Source organism: Alosa pseudoharengus, unplaced genomic scaffold (genome assembly GCF_046254945.1).
Source record: "Alosa pseudoharengus isolate Yale_2024_CS ecotype anadromous, Long Island Sound unplaced genomic scaffold, YU_APseudo_1.1 YU_APseudo_1.1_scf_4, whole genome shotgun sequence".
Lineage (NCBI taxonomy): Eukaryota > Metazoa > Chordata > Actinopteri > Clupeiformes > Clupeidae > Alosa > Alosa pseudoharengus.
Window position 1 is genome coordinate 39,498,958 of NW_027468774.1, and position 22,233 is coordinate 39,521,190.

General features: G+C 41.9%; 2 protein-coding genes across 2 annotated transcripts in view; one reads left to right on the forward strand and one right to left on the reverse strand.

The window, feature by feature from the left end:
• Nucleotides 1-22: 22 nt before the first annotated feature.
• rgs9a (regulator of G protein signaling 9a) lies at nucleotides 23-14,349 on the reverse strand. Its single transcript, XM_076266259.1, has 17 exons — nucleotides 13,825-14,349; nucleotides 12,579-12,666; nucleotides 11,469-11,519; nucleotides 10,889-10,995; nucleotides 10,704-10,755; nucleotides 10,527-10,585; nucleotides 10,340-10,416; nucleotides 9,956-10,037; nucleotides 9,537-9,593; nucleotides 7,968-7,997; nucleotides 7,799-7,860; nucleotides 7,338-7,451; nucleotides 6,861-6,976; nucleotides 6,644-6,731; nucleotides 4,621-4,759; nucleotides 4,096-4,178; nucleotides 23-2,664 (listed from the first exon to the last, which is right to left on the reverse strand). The coding sequence occupies exons 1-17, from the start codon at nucleotides 13,894-13,896 to the stop codon at nucleotides 2,511-2,513; spliced, it is 1,431 nt and encodes a 476-aa protein (XP_076122374.1). The 5' UTR covers nucleotides 13,897-14,349; the 3' UTR covers nucleotides 23-2,510.
• A 406-nt stretch (nucleotides 14,350-14,755) lies between these two features.
• gna13b (guanine nucleotide binding protein (G protein), alpha 13b) overlaps nucleotides 14,756-22,233 on the forward strand; it is a 42,418-nt gene continuing 34,940 nt past the window's right edge. Inside the window, exons 1-2 of the mRNA XM_076266258.1 lie at nucleotides 14,756-15,088; nucleotides 21,992-22,218. Coding sequence (XP_076122373.1) covers nucleotides 14,806-15,088; nucleotides 21,992-22,218 — 510 coding nt within the window. The 5' untranslated portion in view covers nucleotides 14,756-14,805. The remainder of the gene's footprint in view (nucleotides 15,089-21,991; nucleotides 22,219-22,233) is intronic.

Sequence of the window (22,233 nt, forward strand, 5' to 3'; positions counted from 1 at the left end):
ACACATGAACGTGAACAGAGGGTTTGGTTTTTGAACTTTATTGTGTAACTGACAACATCCTTGTATTTACATAGGATATTGTGTTGACAGACAAAAAAGGAAGTTGAATTAATTCAGTTGAAACACACACACACACACACACGCATAAAACAAGCACACACCACAAACACAGTGTCGGTCAACAAACATTTACATTAATGATGGGTGATAGGTGAACAGGTGTTATGTCAAGCTGTAATCTGCACTAAGATAGAAAGGTGACTGCAACCAGTAATGAATTATGCTGTAATGGATACTGTCAGGTAAAAATCAAACCTCCACCTGATCCGCTCACCCAGGTGAGGAAAATAACAGCCTTACACAATACCTCATCTCAATATATACCTTAATGTATATATTCATACTTTTCATATTGTATAGCTTCAATAGATACCTTAATGTATATATTCATACTTCTCATATTGTATAGCTTCAATATATACCTTAATGTATATATTCATACTTTTCATATTGTATAGCTTCAATATACAGCGGGGAAAATAAGTATTGAACACGTCAACATTTTTTTCAGTAAGTATTCTTCCAGTGTTTTCACCGGACATTAGTATTAACTTAGGTAATCCACACATATATAAAAATCCAAACATTAATGTCTAAAAGTAGTGTTATGAGTAAAAAAGTGGAATGGCACAGGGGGAAAGTATTGAACACGCTAAAAAAAAAAGCCGTACACAAACGCAAAGAATGGCAAGGAACAAACTGGAATCTATAAGTAGTTAGAGAAATTATCCCTCCTATCTGTACAAATTGATATAAGCTGGGTTAGTACATACTGGTGGGCTATAAAAAGGTTTTTTGTTAGCAAGGTGTCACAAGAAACATTTCATGATGGGTAAAAGCAAAGAGCTCTCCCAAGATCTTTGCAACCTTGTTGCAAAACATATTAATGAGAACTGGTTACAGATGCACTTCAAAACTTCAGAATCATCCAGCAAGCAGTATTGGAGCCATTATTTGCAAGTGTAAGTAACATCACTACATCATCAACTGGTCATACACAGGATCTCCTTGCAAGATTTCTGACCAGGAAGTCAGAAGGATAGTCAGAAGAGTAGCCTAAGAGCCAAGGACCACTCTGAGAAAGCTCCAGAAAGATTTGGAGGCAGCAGGTACAATTGTTAAAAAGAAAATCATAGGTAATGCACTCCACCGCCATGGCCTCTATGCACGCTCATCCCGCATGACTATTGCTGAAGAAAAACATGTCAAAGCTCGTTGAAAGTTTGCTACACAACATTTGAACAATCCTATGAAATAGTGAGAGAATGTATTCTGGTTAAAAATTTAACTTTTCGGATGTCATACTACACACCATATTTGGAGGAGAAATGGCACTGTGCATCACCCTAAAAATACCCTACCAACAGTGAGGTTTGGAGGTGGTGGCATCATGGTGTGGGCTGTTTTTCATCTCATGGTACTAGCAGACTTCATACAGTTGAAGGAATGATGAATGGAGTCATTTTGTTCCGGAAGAATCTTTACATCCACCAGGATGATGATGATGACATGGCTAGACCTTCCAGCAGGACAATGATCCAAACCATTCAGCAAAGGAAACTCTCAATTGATTTCAGAGAAAGGAAATCAAGGCCCTGACTTTAATTCAATTGAACAGTTTTGGAAGTTAACTAAAGATCAGGATTCACAACAGGGACCCCTGAAATCTTCAATATTAAAGGACTATCTGTTTAAAAGAATGGGCCAAACTCACACCAGAATACTGTGACTGATTAGTTTCATCATACAGGAAATGCCTTAAAGCTGTCATTACGAATAAAGGCTTTTCCACAAAGTATTTAAGAAATTTTAGCAGGCGTGTTCAATACTTTTTTCCTGTGTCATTCCACTTTATTGCACATAACTCTACCTATGTACTTTAATGTTTGGATTTTTTTATATGGGTGGATTATCTGAGTTAATACTAATGTCTGGTGAAAATTTCATGCAAATAGCCTCATTGGAAGTATACTTACTGAATTTTTTTTTGACGTGTTCAATACTTATTTTCCCCGCTGTATACCTTAATGTATATATTCATACTTCTCATATTGTATAGCTTCAATAGACGGCACTAGATTGTGCTGTATGCTATCTATCTTACGTTTTGTTTGTGGTACCATGACCTCATTATAATGATCTCACTATTTAAAAATACATTTCATTCCATTTTTTTAAGAAGTATATCCATCCAAATATATCACCTCCTCACATTTCAAGACGAGCTAAACAACAACAAAAAACTAAACATGAATATCCTCGTAAATCCATCTGAGTCTACCTTAAACTCCACAGCCAATCAGATGGACTAAAGGGGCATTCATGGGTAGTTGTAGCTCAAGCTGCGCGTGTTCCTGTTTGGTTGAATCTCGTACGGGTGAACAGACCTACACTGTTTTTTTTTCCGCTTTGTTTCGTGTCTTCGTGGGGGTCATGGGTCATCTTGTAGTTTACTTGCGGTCCAGCTTGTTCTTGATCTGGCTGATGTCCACGGGTCTCGCTGCTGCCTCAGCCGCCATGCGTTCCTCCTCACTGCGCTGCCAAAGGATGATGGGGTCGACGCCCGGCTTGAGGTTCCTGCCGTTTTGCTCCACCTGGGCATCGCTAAAGGTCAAGGGGCAAAGAGAGATTAGATGAGATGAGGCCTGCATTCTGCGGGGAAACACCCACCAACTTGAAACTGTTCCAGAATGTAGCCTGTTGACAAATCATATGCTTATGATTATAATTAAAAGTGCTTTGGGTGCCTTGGTAAAGCGCTATATAAATACAAGTTGTTGTTATTTAACTCCTGACATAATAATCTGGAAATTACACTAAGAGGAGTCAATCAGTCATCATTAGAGAGGGAGTGATAAGTCCTGTCCCTTTCAATCAAACTCCGAGAGGAAAAGCACTTTCATTCTGAAATGAGACAAGTGACCACAGATTGTAGATCGCTTAAGATTGTAGAGCGCCCGCTCAGTGACCAAAGATTGTAGAGCACAACACTCTCTATTTGCTGGTGACCATTAAGTGATAACCCTCCTGTTGTGTACGCGGGCAAATGTGACCGATTGACAATTCTTTTCTCTCAAAAATATTGTTAACTTATTCTGACTACCATGATTTTGTTAACACAGGGCATCTGAACACACAAAACAAATTTTTATCATTTTCATAACAATTTGAGTGTTTTATTTAACTTTAGAACACCCATGTGTATTCCTGGTCAAAAATGACCAGCCATGTATAAAATTGAGTCCAGGCACACACCTATTTATCAGATGGACTGTATATGTGCTTCTGTACATTAAAACACACACACAAACACACCCTCACTCCCCCTCTTTGCTTCTATGCCAGCCCCCACTGGAACCTTTCCCCCTTTCTGACTTGCATGAGCTCAGGTCAATGAGGCCTGCAGGCCATAAATAGCAAATGGAAGTTCAAAACTGGTTATACACAATAGAACATAAGTTGATAGAAAGGTGTATCACAAAATTGTGATGCAAAACGTCACAGACGAAATTATTTAAACTTTGGAGGAAAAAAAGGTGATGAGTAAAACACCAGCAGATACAGCTTAACTGAATACACAACAATACAATATGATGTAAATGAGATATGATCCAATTATCAGTGCAATCTGCTCCAATACCAAAACTGCTATTGTGTTTGTGTGACTATCAAGTCAAGTAAAATTTTAAGTCAAGTCAAATTCTATAGCACATTTATAGACGGCTGAGACGTACTAAAGTGCTTCACAATAAAGTGCTAAGTGCAATAAACAAAGGAATGACCTAAGGCAGAAGGAAAAAAATGAAAAGGGCAACAAGACAATAACTGTAGTAGTTAAAATAATGTAAAAAAATAGAATATATAAAAAGGTAGCCAGGGGACACTATGCACTGGCACATAAAAAAGGAGACACTAATGTTTATATTTAGGTGTGTGCTTTTTGTACGTGTCTTGTGTCACTATGTAGGATGGATATTTGTCATGTATCAACAATAAGTAGAAAAAAGCGCACATAACATTTCTATAAGAGCATACCTGTAGTTGTGTGGCGCAGGATCGATTGCTTTCTTCTGCATATCCTTGTAAGTAGGTGACTTTAGGTACCTGAAAAAGGTGTCCTGTGACAGAAAAATTGTGGTTCCTCAAATCCAATCTATCACCTATAGCACTTACCAGGGATGGGCAAAAATACATCAAAATGTATTTTCAAATAAAATATCAAATACCCTGATTCTCAACATTCTGTTCACAACAAGTGTGGGCAAATTACAGAGTCAGCACCAGTCAGAGGCTACATTCATTGTTTTGCACTTTTATGATGTCAAAATATTTTTTATAGTTTTAAACTACAAAAATACACACCTATAAAGTATTTTGATACAAAACACGTAGCCATTTTCTTCAACCCAGTAAAATACAAATCACAAAATACTATTTTGTATTTAAAATATGTATTTTAAATATATGTGTTATAAATATTGCCCATCCCTGCCACTTACAATGAAAAGCCATGCACTTAGTGTTTAAAACACACAACCATGAAGATGGCAGCTACTTCACCTTCTTCATTAGCAGGAAGACATGGGTCTGAGCAGCATCCAGGACGTATCTGTGAGGATGGTCTAGACCTTTCACAGTCAAGCCCATGGTCCTGCCGTCAATGTTGATCCAGCGTGGGGCTCCGGGGGCCAGGAAAGTCCTGAGGACACAAGCAGCAGAGCCAGAGTTCAGACAATGAGGTCAAACAGCCTTAGGGCCCTATTTTGGCAATCTAAAATGCATGGTCACTGGCAAATAGCTTAAATACATTTAGGGGTTTGTCCAGTCCACATTCTCGGTGGTTTTGGTATCAAACGTCGGGCGCTAGGCGCAAAAAGGTGGTTCTTATGTTTATTAATCAGCCATGGGTGTGTTTTGGACGTAACATCCTTTAAACCAATGAAAATTACATCTGTCATTCCCATTAACAGCAAGCAATGCGACTTCAAACATCGGTATTTTGATAGTCAGCGGCGCATTTGAAGGAATCTGCGTGCACGCAAGACCGAATGGAACAGGTATTCCACTAACCCATGCTTTACTAAAACTAGCAGAGTATAGCCTACACGCATCTGCACTTGTCTGTTATTTGAACTCATAGGTAAAGTGAAACTAACTTCACCGTGGTGTCATAGTCAACGACAAAATAGTTATACACAGTTAATTATTTTCACTATTGACTGACAATAGGTTACCATCGAAAACATAGCCTGAAAAAAGCAACACTTACCCCAATAATGTTCGAATGACTGAATAAAAAACCTAAGGACATTTATCCTGCAGAGGAGTTGCTGCTTACATCTTACATCTTGTAAGATGCTTACATCTTGTGACAGTGCGTCTTCAGCTGTGCTTCATATGCGCCTTTCGCTATAGACCAGGTTTTTCTTGGTCAGTGGCGTAATGCTTTTTAGATGGTGTAAGATAGCGATTTTTAGATAATGTGCGAGACCACACCTGATCAAAATAGGGCCCATACACTGAAGATCGAAACAGCCATACATAGAAGGTCAAAACAGCCATACACGGAAGGTCAAAACAGCCACACATAGAAGGTCAAAACAGCTATGTGGAAGTTCAAAACAGCCATACACGGAAGGTCAAAACAGCCATTCACAGAAGGTCAAAACAGTCATACACGGAAAGGTCAAAACAGTCACACATGTAGGGTAGAACAATACTACAACTCCAATCCCTGAGAAACTACATTTGAAACATTTTAGGTTATTTTGGATCATTCAAGGTAATTTCCAATAGAATTATATTATATTTATACTTTTATACAAACGTCCTTGGAGTGACACTTCAGGTGGGCTGTGATATAAATGAATGTAGTCCAAATCACAAGATTGGCATGTTATATTTCTATTATATGTTTGTTTTGCTTTAGACTGAGTCTATGTTCTATAAGTTGTCTCTTTGTCATGACTTTAGGCAGGGGTGGCCTATATTGTATTCCATAGCCTTTTTTCATTACCTCTGTCATACTAGGAGAACACATGAGATCAGATCAGTATAACGCACAGAGAGAGGCCTAAATTCAATGGCGGACAAAGTATTTTGTGGAATGTAAAAGCTTTGAAGTGACCCACCAAAGTTTGTGCTTAGGATATGGTAATGGTAATAAATAAGCAAATAGATTTTGTGTAGTTATCAAACTAGCTTTAGACTGTGCCCATCATTTAAATGAAGTCCCTAACACCAGATCAGTAAATAAAAAGTTCTTTGACACAGAATACAATCAATTGATTCAGCTTTGCCTTGTAAACTTTTCTAGCACCTAAAATGTGCCAATGTTCCTCATGGACAAAAACTTCCCTAAGGAAAAATCCTAATAACTAGTAATGAGATCAAGAGGGACAGTCCAGAATTATTTTTATCCTCAGAGCAGTTTTTCATCCCTGAGGCCATCCAGAGTGTTGCTCAGTCAGACTTAAAGAGTGGTTTGTTTCTCTTGCATTCATGCGTTTATTAGCGTGTTTCCGCCTCTGCCTCGTAAACCCTTTCCACACTTTACTGAGCATGTGTCCGGTCAGAATCTCACTTGAAAATGGCCTGGGACTGTTCGGCCATGGATCCAGCAGACCCCCACTTCATCACCTCCGCAGCTTCCCAAAACGCCAAGTTCTCACCTGTGGTCAGAAGTGGGGAAAAGTCAGCCAATCAAGTCCTTTTTGAGGCATGTAACAAGCCATGTCAGAGAAACTGGTCATTGACTGTGTTTTTGTATGCTGAAATGGTGAACTGAATCACACACATACCACTGAACTCTTTTTTTAAGAAGACCTTAAAGTCCTTGCGACCACGTGGGTCATTGAGCAGCTCCATGAGGCTGAAGGACCAACGCTCCACTCGCATTTTAGTAGGAACTTCCACACTAGGAGAAAACACACACACAGACACAGACACAGACACACACACACACACACACACACACACACACACACACACACACACACACACACACATTTGAAACACATTATAATGTAATGTATAATACAACCAGGCCCATTATTAGGGGTGGTCAAAGGGTATTGACGACCCTCTCCCAAGGCCCAGTTGGCAGGTGCATGCAAAGGTCTATGTTTTGCTGACGGTGCTTGGTGAGCGGTTGTGGAAGAGGAGCCCAGTTTGTGACATTATGTCCTCTTCTCCGTTATGTCGAATGGCTTACCTGTGCATACAGTGTGCAATACATGTATCATTCCACTATCTCCATCTAAGACGCATCAGCTGACCTTTGCAAGTTGAGCTCCCAGTAAGCGTCGTCATTGGACAGCCAAGGGTTGCTGGGGATGCAGGGGGCCAGGAAAGGGTCATGGTTCTTGTACTTGGTGATATCCTTGACAAGACTGTAAGAAAGAAAGGACATGTGGAGGAGCTGTGGCATCCAGTAGCAGCATCAAGTAGTAGCATCCTGCAGGCGTGTAGAATTGAATTGAGAATGACTCCTAAATTCCAATTCAATTCTTGAATTTGAATTTAATTTGAATTGAGGTCAAAAACAGGATCTAGAATTACAATTTGAATTTGAATTAGAAGTGGAAGTAGAATTGAAATTCGATGAAATTCAAAGATGTTTTATTTTTTACATTGTTTTACATTTAAAATATGTTTTGTTGCACTCTTTGTACCACAGCCGTGGGTATACCCTTACCAATCCCACTCTCACTCGTGCCATATTGCTTAAATGACTTACGCTCCCAGAGATACTGTTGATTTGACCCTTGACCTCATCATGGCCTGATTCAAATGGATTGTCTGAAAAATAACAATTAATTGTGACAATTTAATGTGTGCAATTTGGATTCTCTGTCTAGAACTAGTAATATTAAAATATTTAAAAATGATGCCACCCAACTACTTACAGTCCTTCTGAAGTGGTCAAAGGTTTGTGGCTGAAAGGAGAAAAGGTTAATTAGTTAAATCTGTGGAAAAAGTAAGTAGATAATCAGAAAGGGTTGGACTGGTAATAGTAGGTATTCAAATTATTTCAGTAATGATAGAATGCTGCTAGTATTGTTAGTATTGTCCTAATGACTTGGTTCTGTTCAACCACAAGCAACACAAACTATTTAAAATTTTTAGGAAGATGGGTTTTGCAAGACACATGGAATACTATAACTACTGGGTCACTTAGACTTTGAAATAGACACATGAGAGAGAGAGAGAGAGAGAGAGAGAGAGAGAGAGAGAGAGAGTGTGTGTGTGTGTGTGTGTGTGTGTGTGTGTGTGTGTGTGTGTGTGTGTGTGTGTGTGTGTGTCTGTGTGTTTCTCTGTGTAACCTGTCCTCTTTGGAAGAAAAATCTGTATGCATGAAACAAAGAAAACAAGGATCATCAACTAAACAAGACATAAAACCACACTTTAAAAGTTGAAAATTCCTGGTATGATGCTAAATTATGTAGTATAAATCAAATATTCACTCCCTAACCACCAATCAAAAGAGCACCACTATAAGCCAAACGTCAGCCTTATCTCTAATCCAATATAGGGGAGCATATCAGGGACTCTCTGTTGTTTGCACGCAAGCTCACAAAACCAAGTTAATCTGTATAAAGGTAAATAAACCTGGCACATGCTGAATTCATTTAAGACTGACAGTTTCATGCTGTGTTTTGGATTACCTCAGCTCTGCCTAAAGATGGTGGCCATATGAGCAAATAGTTTTGGTATGGGGCCTGAGCTGCAAGACTCTTGCTGCTCATCATGGTCAAGCTCTGACAACTTGAAGGAGCTGCTTTCACAGACCCCTCCACCTCCACCCCCCAAGGGTCAAGCTAAACACTGTGCCCAGTACATCCTCTCTCCCTATAAGCTGTTTTACGGTGCATTATTTGGATCTCTACAGTACAAGGAAAAGTCAGGGGAGGAAGAGGGAAAGCATATGCTGGACTGGAGAGAGAAAGAGAGAGAGAGAGAGGGAAAGAGAGAGGGGGGGGGAGTGAGGGGGGAGAGTGAGAGGGGGAAAGAGGGAAAGAGAGAGGAAGAAAGAGAGGGAGAAAGAGGGACAGAGTGAGAGGGAGGGCTGGACTCTCTGGAGGAAGATCAGCAGGTCATGAATCCTCTTACGGCTGAGTAATCAGATTGAGAGTGACCGGGGGCACGTGGGCGTTCTGGGCCATGGCAGACACACGGCTAAGCCGCCCTAATGGACTTATACGTGGGGCTGCAGGTGGGAAAGCACTCCTACCTACATCATCCACCCCACCACAAACCACATCACAACCACCAGGGTGCCGGCCTCTCAAATGACCAACACAGTCACCACCCCCTCTCTTACTTTTTAAGACCTGTGGGAGTGTTCACACTACCTGTAAAGTTTAAGAACCGCAATACTACTGCGCCCCAGGGGCCATTTGTATTGCTACTTCCGTATACCTATGGTGGCATGGCAAGAGCTCCAGGCCTCATCGCCCATCAGACTCACCTGTTACCTCCTCGTTGGGATCAGAGAGGCGGTCCAGACAGTCCATGGCACTGTGTGCTCTTGGCTATAGAGTGACCAAAAGAAAATTATTCTGGAGATATGCACACGGATGAAATCCAAGCCACAACAGTATCAATACAGATAGTATCATACATGAACTATACTGAGTGAATCAATAGTTTTGTCCTTGTTATTTTACCATGGGCAAGTTCACTCTTCACCATGGGCAAGTTCACTCTAAGATGTATGTGGATTTCTTAAATACCACATGGATAGCCATTGATGTACTTCAGAAAGGCCTATATGTACATTATGATATCAAACCACACAAGCCACATAATAGAATTGATGGATGTGGTGGTATTATTGCTTTATCATACTTTGGGATTTGAGGTTTCAGTTGTTTTAAACTTTTTAACGACTTACTGGTGGTCGCTGTACAATCCAGTAGGCCCGCTCCTGACAGTCAAACACCACACGGTCAGCCTTCTGACGCTGCTTGTTTGCCCTGATGAAAGTAATTGATAATTTTTCCATTAAAGATAACGTCCTCATAGTGTGCTGTTCACTAATGTATCAGCTAATGTCATCACACCTACTCAGACACAGATATGAATTTTACTCCTTATCTGAAATACAATATGTTTGTGTATTTCTTCAACAGATTAGAAATTAGAGGTAAAAACGAATGCCTATAACTCTGCCATTAACATACTGAAAGTCCTGGCAAAAAACACACAGAAACCATAGAAGCCCTCTGCACAGTGGCCTGATGTGTCTCTAAAAGGGGATTGGATAGTAGTATCATACTTGTATTGCTCTGAGGCTTGCATCACAATGAAATCCCATTTGGGGTTCAGCCATTTGTGGAAGTTATTGTAGCGTGTCTAAGTATAACAGAGGGAGAGAGAGGGAGAGAGCATTAAAGGATTCATCTTGTATGATTAATACCTTATGATTAAGTATAATACCGGAAATTGTCTGTTAACTTACTCACCTGTTCGTACACCTCCATAGATCCCTTTTTGCGAATGTTCCTCTTGGCCAAGTAAATTGCTGAAAGAAGAGAAAGAGCATTGTGTACCAAACTAAATCTGTGATGTGTGACACATGCGGTTGAAATAGATGTGTATGTATAATCAAATTCAAATTTGATTAATGGCACTAAACATACCATAATCTAGATCCTCAGCTGGCCACTTCTGCACTGGCCAGAAATAGGGCGTCTGCACAATGGCATAAACACAATCACAGTGCTGTAAACACAACTGGCAGTGTAGAGAAAACAACTGAAGCATTTATTTATAGATTAGTCTGTGTGATGACTCGAGAAGTTAAGTCACAGGAGAGAATGTTTACCTGGAAACGGTAGAAACTACCATCAGGTTTGAGAATCAGTTTCTTGTGGTCCTGCAGGGGGTAAATGTAACCATACGCCACCAGCATGGTGCCAAAAGCCTGGGCCTCTGACAGACGAAACAGGGGAAACGTAAGATGACATATAATATCAATATAATGTCCCTTTTGAATTATAAGGTTCTATCTGCATTCAGAATAGTTCTGAGATATTGAACTTCATAGTTGTACAATTACGTAGAGTTACACTGATAAGGGGAACAAGCCTTTTTAGATATAATGCCCAAAAATGCATACAACTTCAAGAAACACCTCACCTCACCTTATTAAGTTGTCACAGGATAAGAATATGTTGATAACTCTATTTTGACAAAAATGTCAGATAAAACCATATAATTCTAAGGGGACGATAATTTAAAAACCAAGTGTGCTATAAAATTACAGATAGCCAAATTACATTGCTCATAAAGGATGTAGGTGACACGGTGTAACAGTATTACCTCATTATAACATTGGCTCCTTTCTGTTAAAAAAAGATTATCTTGACAAACACAGAGTATGCTGTTTCCTTACAATCACTTACCTTCGGTTTCCATTTTCATTTTGTTAGCAATCCATGCCAGAATCTCCTGACCTGTGAAATTAACAGGCGTGAGGGAAATTAAGAATATAGACCTGAATTACCTATTCAGGTATGTACTGTTTGCAAGCGATCAGAGAAGGTTACTTTTGTAAAAAAATTAATAACTGTAGGTAGTAACTGTATTGTAATAATTAAAGTAAAAGTGCATTGTAATAATTAAATAAAAGAGCATACATACTCTCTATTAGTTATGTATTCATTTAGTTAGTTTGGTAGTTACTCAGATAGATAGATAGATAGATAGATAGATAGATAGATAGATAGATTAGATATCATATACCTAATGAGTTATTCCTTATTAAGCAGTTAATAAATATGTCAGGAACACATACTCTGTAAAGCACACATTAATAACAGTTAATTTAGGTTTTTTTATAATGATACCACATGGGTCTCTTTATGCTTCTAACCAAATGGGAGTTTTGTTTTATTCCCAATAACTAGGCCATGTCTCTGCAACTCCATCTGAGTTCAGGTGAGTTCGGGCAGCACTGATCTGTGCTGTGGTCTTAGCAGCGCTTAAGGGGGCAACTTTAGAGCACACCGAGTACAGAGCTCATCCAATTGTAGGCTTGCCTTATATAGCCAGTGTTAGCTGCTTACTACAGCCACAGCATGAGCACCGCTCCCTGATCTACATACAACAGCTCCCGAAGGAGCCCTACTGTGACTGGGGATGCCCTGAAAGCTGTCTCATCATTTGGCATACATCCTAGGTGTCTAGGTATTTAGGTAAAAACTAGATAAGGCAGGATAGATACTTGTCCACTAGACATATTTTCACTCTTATACATCTGGTGTTTTTCTTCTTTATTTAGAACAAACAAAAAGCACAAAGTGTGATTAAAATGTCTAAAAAGGGTCAGCACATTGTTGCACACTGGGTACGAGAACCTCAGCAATAACAGCTTGGTCCTGACTAAAATTAACATATTCTGTTCAGCAATTGTCAGCTGTTTTGTCTGTAGTACCATACAGTTCTAACAGTAAGAGATTTTACAATTGAAAGTATATGGTGCAAGTAACCAAGTGATGGAGTACCAAACCCACCTGTCAGTACATGGGGGATGGTGGTGACATTGAGCTTCTGGTCTGTTCCCTTCAACCCACTCTGCATTTCCACAACCAAGGCCTCCAGCTGAGGGCAGAGAGAGAAAGAGGGGGGGGGGGGGGGGGGGGGGGGGGCACTCGTTCACTCAAATCTTGCCCACATCAAGGGCACACAGGTCTGGCTTTGGGTTCATGTAGATTTGAAAATGGGTCACAGAGAAATGGGTTTACCATAAGCACTGTCTTTGTTTTGGTTATACTGTTATAATATGGAGGCTATTCTGTGAGTGTCAAAAAACTATAAAAACTGATGTGAATCAAGAATATCTAAATATGGTACCTGATTTTTAAAAAGTCTCAAAATAACTGTAGCTGTATTAACAGGCTTCGAAAGCAGACCATTCCAATGACACAAAACTATAAACACTGGTTTATCACATGCACAATGTTTAATGCAGGACTAGTGTTCCATTCAAGCACTGATTTCTAAGACTATTTGCAATATCATTGTACAGCAAATGACTATTGAAATGCAAAATTGAATGAAATAAACCACAAAACTTTCACAGTTCATGTTGCTGTGTGAAGCCTGTTTTAGGGGACAACTTTTAGCAATGTAGACCAACAGCTATACAATGTAGGCCCCCAGTAAAGAACATTGTAAGGCTAGCACTTTGTCCTGGGGATCTTCATATTTAACCTGTGAATTTACTGCAACTAACAAAGTTGTCCTGCTTTAAATTACTTGAAACTCCCAAATGGTCAGGTTTACCAGGCTAACACTAATTGGCTTAGAGGACAGATTCTGACTTTGGCCAAGATTGGCTCAAAGTCTGCAAGCTTTTAGTAGCATTAGTATCTAGCTTTTTCGTATCTAACAACAGTGACTGTCCATACCAAAACATAAACTGGTCAAATGTATTCTAAATTGCTTTTGTGGGCCTTGTGTTTCTGTCAAGACAACAAATGTAGTCTAAACAAATATCGTAACACCTAAACAAATTTAAATAAATTGCCTCCCAAATAGGCTACTATTTGATTGACTGACTACTAGGCCTACTATGCATAGTCTAATGATACAATAAGATGTTTATGTGTTGTGAACATTTCAAAGTTCGACAAATACAAATATGAAACAGAAACTGTAAATGTGGTAAGCCTAGCCTACATATGGCAGGCGGCAGGCCACATTTTGTATTGCATAATAATAGGCTATATATTTTTGTAAAATAGATCTAGTGCTTACCTTTTTGAGACATGACATTCGAGGCCGATAGTGCTGTGCATGATCTCGATTTGACCGTAGGCCTACCGTCATGTTTGCCGTTTGATGGAGTTATATCCAGCTATAGGCTTAATTTCAAACAAAAATTATTTGTTTCATTTAAAACAAAATGATGGAAGTGGTGCGCCTCGCTCTCTGCACGCACACACGGGAACATAAGGAGCTTGCAGGAAAAAAAGAAAGTGCAAAGATGAGTCTCCACCAATCACGGAGCAGCTCTATTCCTACAACCTGTTATCCCATAAACGAGCATCAGTGGGTAGCCTTGCCTACCTTTAAACAGCGGCATGTTCAATAGGCGGCGACATGGAGCACATGAAGACTTCGACACAATACATAGCCTACTTTTCCAAGTGCGTTCAGTGCAGGTTCAATTAATCAGATAGGCTACAACAAAATAAAAATAATAGTAGGCCTAGCCTAGGCCTATGGAGCTATATAGACAAGAACTTAGGCCTATTGGATAATTCTTGCAGGGAGGACAAACACATGAACACTCGTGAACGAATAATACAACGTAAGCCTATAGGCTAACGGCCCAATGAAATAACCATAGACAGTAAAGGAAATAACCCAGGCTACAGGCTAATACATCTTTTGGGTGCAAGTAGGCTAATTTCCTCTTTATTTTATTTCCAAAGACAAATACATGAACAGTATCTGAGTATAACCAGTAGCATAGAGACGATTGCTGGTCAATGATTTAAACGTTCTTTGCATCGATTCTTTGCCAGTTCTTTAGACTCATATTGTTTAGTAGCAGAGAGGTTTCAAGGATCTTTGGTAGTAGCCTCAGTCGTCAAGTCTCTCGCAAGAAGAGCCGCCCAAAATTTCATCACAGAATGCCGTGCGCGCTCCCAAATTGGAGTCACGCCCCGCCCGCCAATGGACTCACGGACGCGCTCTAACCCTCCCTACTGTATCGATGAAGTTGTTTCAAAGATGGCGGATTTCCTGCCGTCCCGGTCCTTTTTATCTGTTTGTTTTCCTAACTGTCTCCTCACTAGCAGTGAGGCAGAACAATTAAGGAAATCTAAAGAGATAGATAAGTGTCTATCGCGGGATAAAACATATGTGAAACGGTTGGTGAAGATATTATTACTCGGAGCTGGAGAGAGCGGCAAATCTACTTTCCTCAAGCAGATGCGCATCATACACGGTCAGGACTTCGATGAACGGGCAAAAGAAGAGTTCCGGGCTACAATTTACAGCAATGTTATCAAAGGTACGGTTTTAAAAAGAAAGTCTACACTCTGGCCGATTATTTTTGGTATTTTTGAATTTTCGTAGAGCAGGCTATTGTTTGTCTTGGAAGTTCAAAAGTTGTGCAAGGGTGGTGTGGCTAGTCGGCTGAAGTTGTGCGACGTCGAGCGTAGGCATTCACTTGTTTCTAAACCCATGCATTCTCAACCAGCAAGCAAACAGAAGAAACGCCCATGTTATTCGGCTAGAAGTGTTCTACCACAATGATTTTCAGAACAAAGAGATGGCTCATTTACACCTCACCTGTAGTGGTCCCTCTGTGATGCCTATGTTTATCTTTTTACTTGAAGAACACACATTAAATAGCTGGACTCACGTTGACTATTAACGTTACTAACACTTTGCTAAGTTAGCAAGGCTGCTAAGTAGATGGCTATGTCAATTGCAAGTATAATGGAAGATAGCTAACTAACGTGAGGCTGATTAGCTAGCCAGCTGTTCGAGATAGTAAAACATAAGAAAGAAAATCTGGGTGATGAGTACTCTGTCACACAATATGAGTTTGAGGATTATAATTTGTAAACTAGAGCGTTGTTTGCTGGTGACCATAAAGAAACAGCAACGTTAACACTTAACGTTGGTGACGAATGGAGATGATCTTAATGTACAGGGAACGTCATAGATTAGTTATCTGATAGCTATTTTTCCATTTAATCATAAATACGATTATAAACCGGAATTAGTGACGTGTGTAAAATATGCATATTTTGTATAGAAAATATGCCCACCCAAACATACATGGTACTGTAGGCTGTAATCTATGGATTTGCAACCCTTTTTTGCTAACAACAATGGAATTGGTGTCTAGCGAAAACAAGACAAGGTGGCTGTGTTCCGAGTGTTGTGGATGGGCATGCCCATTTTATTGTTTACACGCCTCTGCAAGATGACCACCCTCGCCATGTAAAATAGCCATATTATTGATTTATGAACTAAATGTTTTATCCTGCAGCCTGCAGCGCAACATAAGGGTGCAGGCAGTGAGAGGGTGGTGTCCACTGTTAAGAGTTCACATGAGGCTCAAGAGGAACTCCATGAGAAACGGTCACAAGAGATCCTGCCATGTGTTACAGTTGTCTAACCAGTTAGCGAATTGAAGTGAAGAGCTATCGATGCCACTTATTCAAATGAACTGTCCCGATTGATTTGTTGTTGTTTAGTACAACAATCCAAATTCTAACTTTGGAGTTCTAAATGCTAAACGTCGTGCCCATCGTTGATCATACATTGATATGATACCTATCGTAATCTGGTTACACAAAGAAGATACATAGCACATTAAATGTCTCCTCGACTGAACTTCATTTGTGTTAGCTATTAACGCAGTTTAATAACGTGTTTCAGCATAAAACGGGGGAAGACCCCTTTGAGGGTTTCACTGGGGGTTTCCAGCACCGCGTCATAGCCGACATAACCTCACCAAAGCACCACATCGAGAATGGAACCACAGTTGTAGTTTCTGATATCTGATGGTATTTTTTTTTTATTATTTCAATGTTGGAGTCACTCTTACTTGAAGCCTCGCCTGTTACAGACAGGAAACGTTTAGTGAAATGGGCTGGCTGTTCTTGATGTAGCCTAAACCTTAAGCGGCTCCACAAAGCTGAAGGATTTAGCCGCACTAACTTTCAATTGAGCTGTTATGGAGGATTTACAGGGCAAAGCTCGCCCTTTCCTTGCAGTGGAATCCACCCGTGTTCGTGATATTACCCTGCGCACGAGAAGGGCTCAGTGTAGGCCTGAATACGAAGCTAGGCGAGTGTGGGGGGATACGTTTGGTTTGCATTCGTTCTCCTTCAAAAAAACACATCTGACAGAATGGGTCTTCCAGTGTCTTTTTGCCTGTTTTTTGGTATACCTTCATATACACATTTAGGAGAATTACATTTTCTCTCAACATGACAGGAGTCACCAATATTGACACTCACTCACTCTGTCACACTGATTCTCATTCTCTTCTTACACAAACACACTCACACACACCAGTATCTGCAGAGTTTATCAATTTCAGAGGAGATGTGATTAAAAAATTGTTCGTAGGAGCAAGTGTTGATTCCATGTGTGGGGTTGGAGGCTGGTGATCTCTATGGGAGGAGTTGTGAACGGTGTATATTTGAGAGGGTGGGGACGACGTGATGGGAATTAATTTTAAAGTTATTGAAAAGTATGAGGTAGAGAGAGACTTTCCGCCTCCGCTGAGTTGGGAGGGCAGCACAGTCATGTACAGAGGCTCATCTAAGTTCAGTGAAAGCCAGCATCATACACACCGTCTTGATGACATAATGTGACTTCATTAGCTCCTCCACACACCCCCTTCTTACTTCTGCGTGTATAATTTTTATGACTGAATGAAGGGGGAGAAACATTTAACTCCCACCTCTCTTGTTATTACACTGTATGAATGAGTCAGTGTGTGAGACACAGTCACTTACTCCATACAACGGTTCATGGCATTTGTCAAAGACAACAGCTGCCATGGAAAAAGAAAGATTTTAACAGTGATTATGACAACACAAGGGCAGTCCCTTATTGGATCAGAGACAAAGATGACTGTTCTATTTATTTATTTATTTGATATCTGCAGTCATGGTTTTTGTGGAAGAGATTAACTGTGTGTATGTGTGTGTGTGCGCGTGTGCACACGCTTGTGTCTCTCTGTGTGTGAGGGAGTATGATGACGGGTAGTTCCTGTTTGCGACGCCTCAGTTCCACGCACGCCATCTTGGACCCCCGTCAGCGTTGGTTGTGGTGGTGCTGTTGTTTCTGTTATTTATATTTGTATTTAGTCATTGTTCCAGGCTGCATTCCTCCTAGCCCAGGGCTGGCCTTAAGTCTTTGGGTAGCCCTGGCTGGCAGCTGGGCTGGGCAAGCGAGCGCTTGCATCCTGCGATTGTTTTGCTTCTTAAATCAGAGGTGATCTGATAATCCAGGCATGCAGTGGCAGGGGCACCTCCTGAGCAAGGGAAATCTCCACGGTGCCAAAGGCCCCCTTAGTTGTCACGGCAACACCAGAGCTTTGCCTGGCCTCCTCTTTGGAATTCTGGCCGGGGCGGCCAAGACTCTGGTGATGGCTGGCCAGGCCTCCTTGTAAGCCGTTTGGTGACCAGCTGGCCCTTCGATGTGTATTTGAGACGGGCTCGTGTAGTCATCGGTTTCGGTAAAGGATGGATGCTGTTTTCCTCCCATGGTTGTCTGTGACTATCACTCTACAACACTGCTCAGCCTGCCAGCCAGCCAAACAGGCCACGAAGATGTACTAAGAAAGAATTGTTCCTTGGCCCTTACACATCTCTCCCGTCAGTGCCCAAAATCCTTCCGCAGTGCAGTTCTTGAACAACCTAGTAAAATAAGCCTTTCATCAACAATGGAACAATATAACATTCCATTGGATAGATCTAGGAATTCTATAGAATGTTCTTTAGAACACACTGGTGTGACGGTAGCTGTGCTTCTCACATTGGCTCACGTCTCTTGAGTATTCTGGGCCAGCCACATCTCCTGTTATCTCTCTTTTTGCCGGCATTTGAGGTCTGAAATTGAAGCAGTGAAGCCGTACAACCCCCGCAAAAATCATTAAAGATTGAAAAAACATTCACACTCTGGACACTTTATCAGTAGTTATTTACGCTTCAGCTCTGTAGCTTCACAATGCCTCTGCTGTTGGAGTGCATCATATTTGCCACAGGCGGTCTGAGCTGAGTGTATTTTAATGCATCTCATGGTGGGCAGCTCGTTATCGCCACAGTAATGGCCCTCTATGGACCCGTGCTATCGATCTAGCGCTCCAGCTACCAGTCATCACTCGATTGACCCGCGTGTCCGGACATGATGGTAAAGCGGGGCCCTCCATACTGTAGGCCTGCTCCAGAGAGCTGACCTTCCAGGGGTCAGACACGCTAGTTCCAACTGCTCTCTCAACATTATGTGTGCATGCTTGAATATGCACTGTCTAACCTACTGTATGATGGTGTGCAAGTACTGTATACTGTGACGATGCGTGCATGCTTGACTGTGTTATGTATAATGTATTGTGTGCCTTTTTGATTGTGCTGTAGGTCTATAGCCTATGGTATGATGCTGTGTATGCTTGAGTATTTACTCTGTGAGAGATCCCTCCTCCTGCATACCGTCTCTCTCTCTCTCGCATGCATAGAGTATGTGCTCTTTCCTCCCTTTCTCCCTATGTCTCTCTTTTTCTCGTCAGTCTCTGACACACATACACACACGGCTAACTCAGCTCTTACTTAGCACCACCTCCCCCTGTGAAAATTCTCAGGCAGAGTAGGTATAGGTCTGCCTGCCTGCCTGCATGTCTGCATGTGTATGTTTATGCTATCAGGTGACAGCAGGAAACCGCCGTCTGTAAATGTTTCTTCAATTTAATTTGTCCCATGCTGTCGCACTTGTAACCGCAGCTACAGAGTACAGGCAGGCACACACACAAACACACACACACACACACACACACACACACACACACACTTTCCCTGCCTCATATGCCTGGTGGGGAGACCAGCAGCTGCCTTCTGTGGTCTGTCAAATGCAAAGTGTGTGTGTGTGTGTGTGTGTGTGTGTGTGTGTGTGTGTGTGTGTGTGTGTGTGTGTGTGTGTGTGTGTCTGAGGGGAGATAAAAATCCTCAGATAAACATCAGAGGCAGAGCAGACCCGTGGTGGGGAGAGCAGCCAGGGAACTGGTCCACCCTGCCCCCCACCCCCCAGTTACCTCCGCTCAGGATGGGGACAGGAGAGAGCATGGGCTTATGTGGTGCTTGGAATACAGCCAGTTAAAGGTGCAGTCAGCACAATTCAAGCCCATAATATTTTTGTCACATTTAGCCATCATCTCCTCATGACCCCTGCCTGTTCTGTGAGTACACTGTAAAACGTTGTCTTCAAGGCAGCGCTGCCTGGAAGGCGCTAGGGTTAGGCATGGGTTGGGGTTGGGGTTTTGTTTAGGATTACAGTAGGTGCCTTTAAAAGGGACACCAGGCAACGTTTTCGTGTTAATTAATCATCTTCGTAAGTCGGTATATGGTTAAATGACTCATTACAGGGCGAATGAAGGCTCTCTCGCCCGCCCCTAATGCCTGTAGAAAGAATACCCCACTTGCAAGTTCGGTGTATCCTACCCGCCGACCGAAGCAGGATCAGTTTACAGCACAGAGGCAGGCTAACGAAACGCTACAGATTGTTCCAAACGTGTGTATAATGGCAGAGCCGGCGAAGAAGCAGCGAAAACCCTTGACGGAAGACGCAAAGAAAAGGAAAAGAGCTTCAGACCGAGCGAGGGGGAGTTTCGTAGAGAAAAAGCATCAGGCTTGCCTGGTGTCCCTTTAAGTAGATGGTGCAGCGCTGCCTGGAAGATGACGTTGGGGACTTAAACACCATCGAGCGGAGGCAGTCTAGGCTTCAAAAACTGGAAACAAACAGTGAGGGCAGCCTGTCCCCCAACCAAAACAAAACCCTGTATGGAGATTCTCTGGGAATACTGAAGAGAGGGGTGAGCTACCTCCCTTGTGTGTTTTGTTTGGTCCTTGGTTAAGATATAATGAATGTTGTTGTTGGAACATACGCAACATCCTGCACAATTGTTGACTGCACCTTTAAGACAGACTAAGGGAGACAGAGGGAGAGGGACAAGAAGTGGTAGAGACCGAATGAATGAGGATGACAAGAGTTGGTGGAGGTTGAATAAAATGACTTTAGCTGATCTGTGTGGGGCTTCTTTTTCTCACTACCACACCCCAGCACCCCCACCCCCCCACCCCTCTAAATGCTTGCACCAAACAGGAAAAACCTCCACCACACGCACATTTGCACACAAGCACCCTACTGCCACCGACAACAACAGCACAGACACGCACACGTTCATGGGTACTCGTATGCAGATTATGCACTCACACCATCTTACACACACACACACACAGCAACAGTAGCAGTGTGGGTGCTTCTGGCATGAGCTCACCTAACCTCACCACACGCCGCAGGCACCCCTATTTTTAGATTTGAGTAAAGTGGGGAGACTGGGCATGTCAGTCTTCTCTCTCCCCCTCCTCCCCCTATCTCTCTCTCAGTTTCTTTCTCTTTCTTTCTCTCCCTCATTGTTGACAATAAACAAGCCTCTTTGCTTTGAGTTTCCTGTCTGCGCATTTGTAAAGCCTGCAGGGGTTGAGCTTGTTTTTTATTGCTCTTTTTGAAATACGCTTTCTATTGTGTGTCCCTTTCTTTATGAATGTGTTTGCCTGTGTGTGTGTGTGTGTGTGTGTGTGTGTGTGTGTGTGCTGCATATAACTCTGACTAATCAATATGCCATTCTCAGGAACTTGAGTAGCGTTTGTGTGTCCCAAAGGACTGAAGTTTGTTGTAACACATAGAATCATGTTTGCTGCTGGGTGGTTAGTAGTATTTACAAAGGTGCTGACACACGTGAATATTTTGCCGCATGGTGTTTTTGTTTCTGTCAGTACCACTTGGTACCACATGGCACTCACTTAATCTCCTCTCCCTCCTTTCTCTCCCAGTTCTACCCCATCTGGTCACCTAGCACCTCCTCTGTCCACCTCTAGTCTACTCTGTGGACTCTTCCCATTTGTGTCCCATCATTACCTTCTATTCATCCTGTCTTTACTGTAGGGATTGAACTTAATTTTATTCATTGCTCTTTTTGAAAGTGTGTGTGTGTGAGTGACTGAATGAATGCATATGTGTAAATGCATATGTGTGAACTTTGTTTTTGATTCATCACACTTTTTGAAATTGTGTGTGTCTGTCTATCTGATCTAATGTGGTTCTATTCTCTGGGGAGACACCCCTGCAGACGCACAGTCCTTACCATCCCTCCTTTTCTCCCCCCTCATTCCCTCAGGTATACGGGTGCTGGTGGACGCACGCGAGAAGCTACACATCCCGTGGGGAGACGCGTCCAACCAGACACACGGCGACACCATGATGGCGTTCGACACGCGAGCCACCTTGGTGGCACAGGGGCTGGTGGACACCAAGGTCTTCATGCAGCACCTGCCCTCCATCTGCGCCCTGTGGGCTGACTCGGGCATCCAGAATGCCTACGACCGCCGCCGGGAGTTCCAGCTGGTACGTAGGTGGACG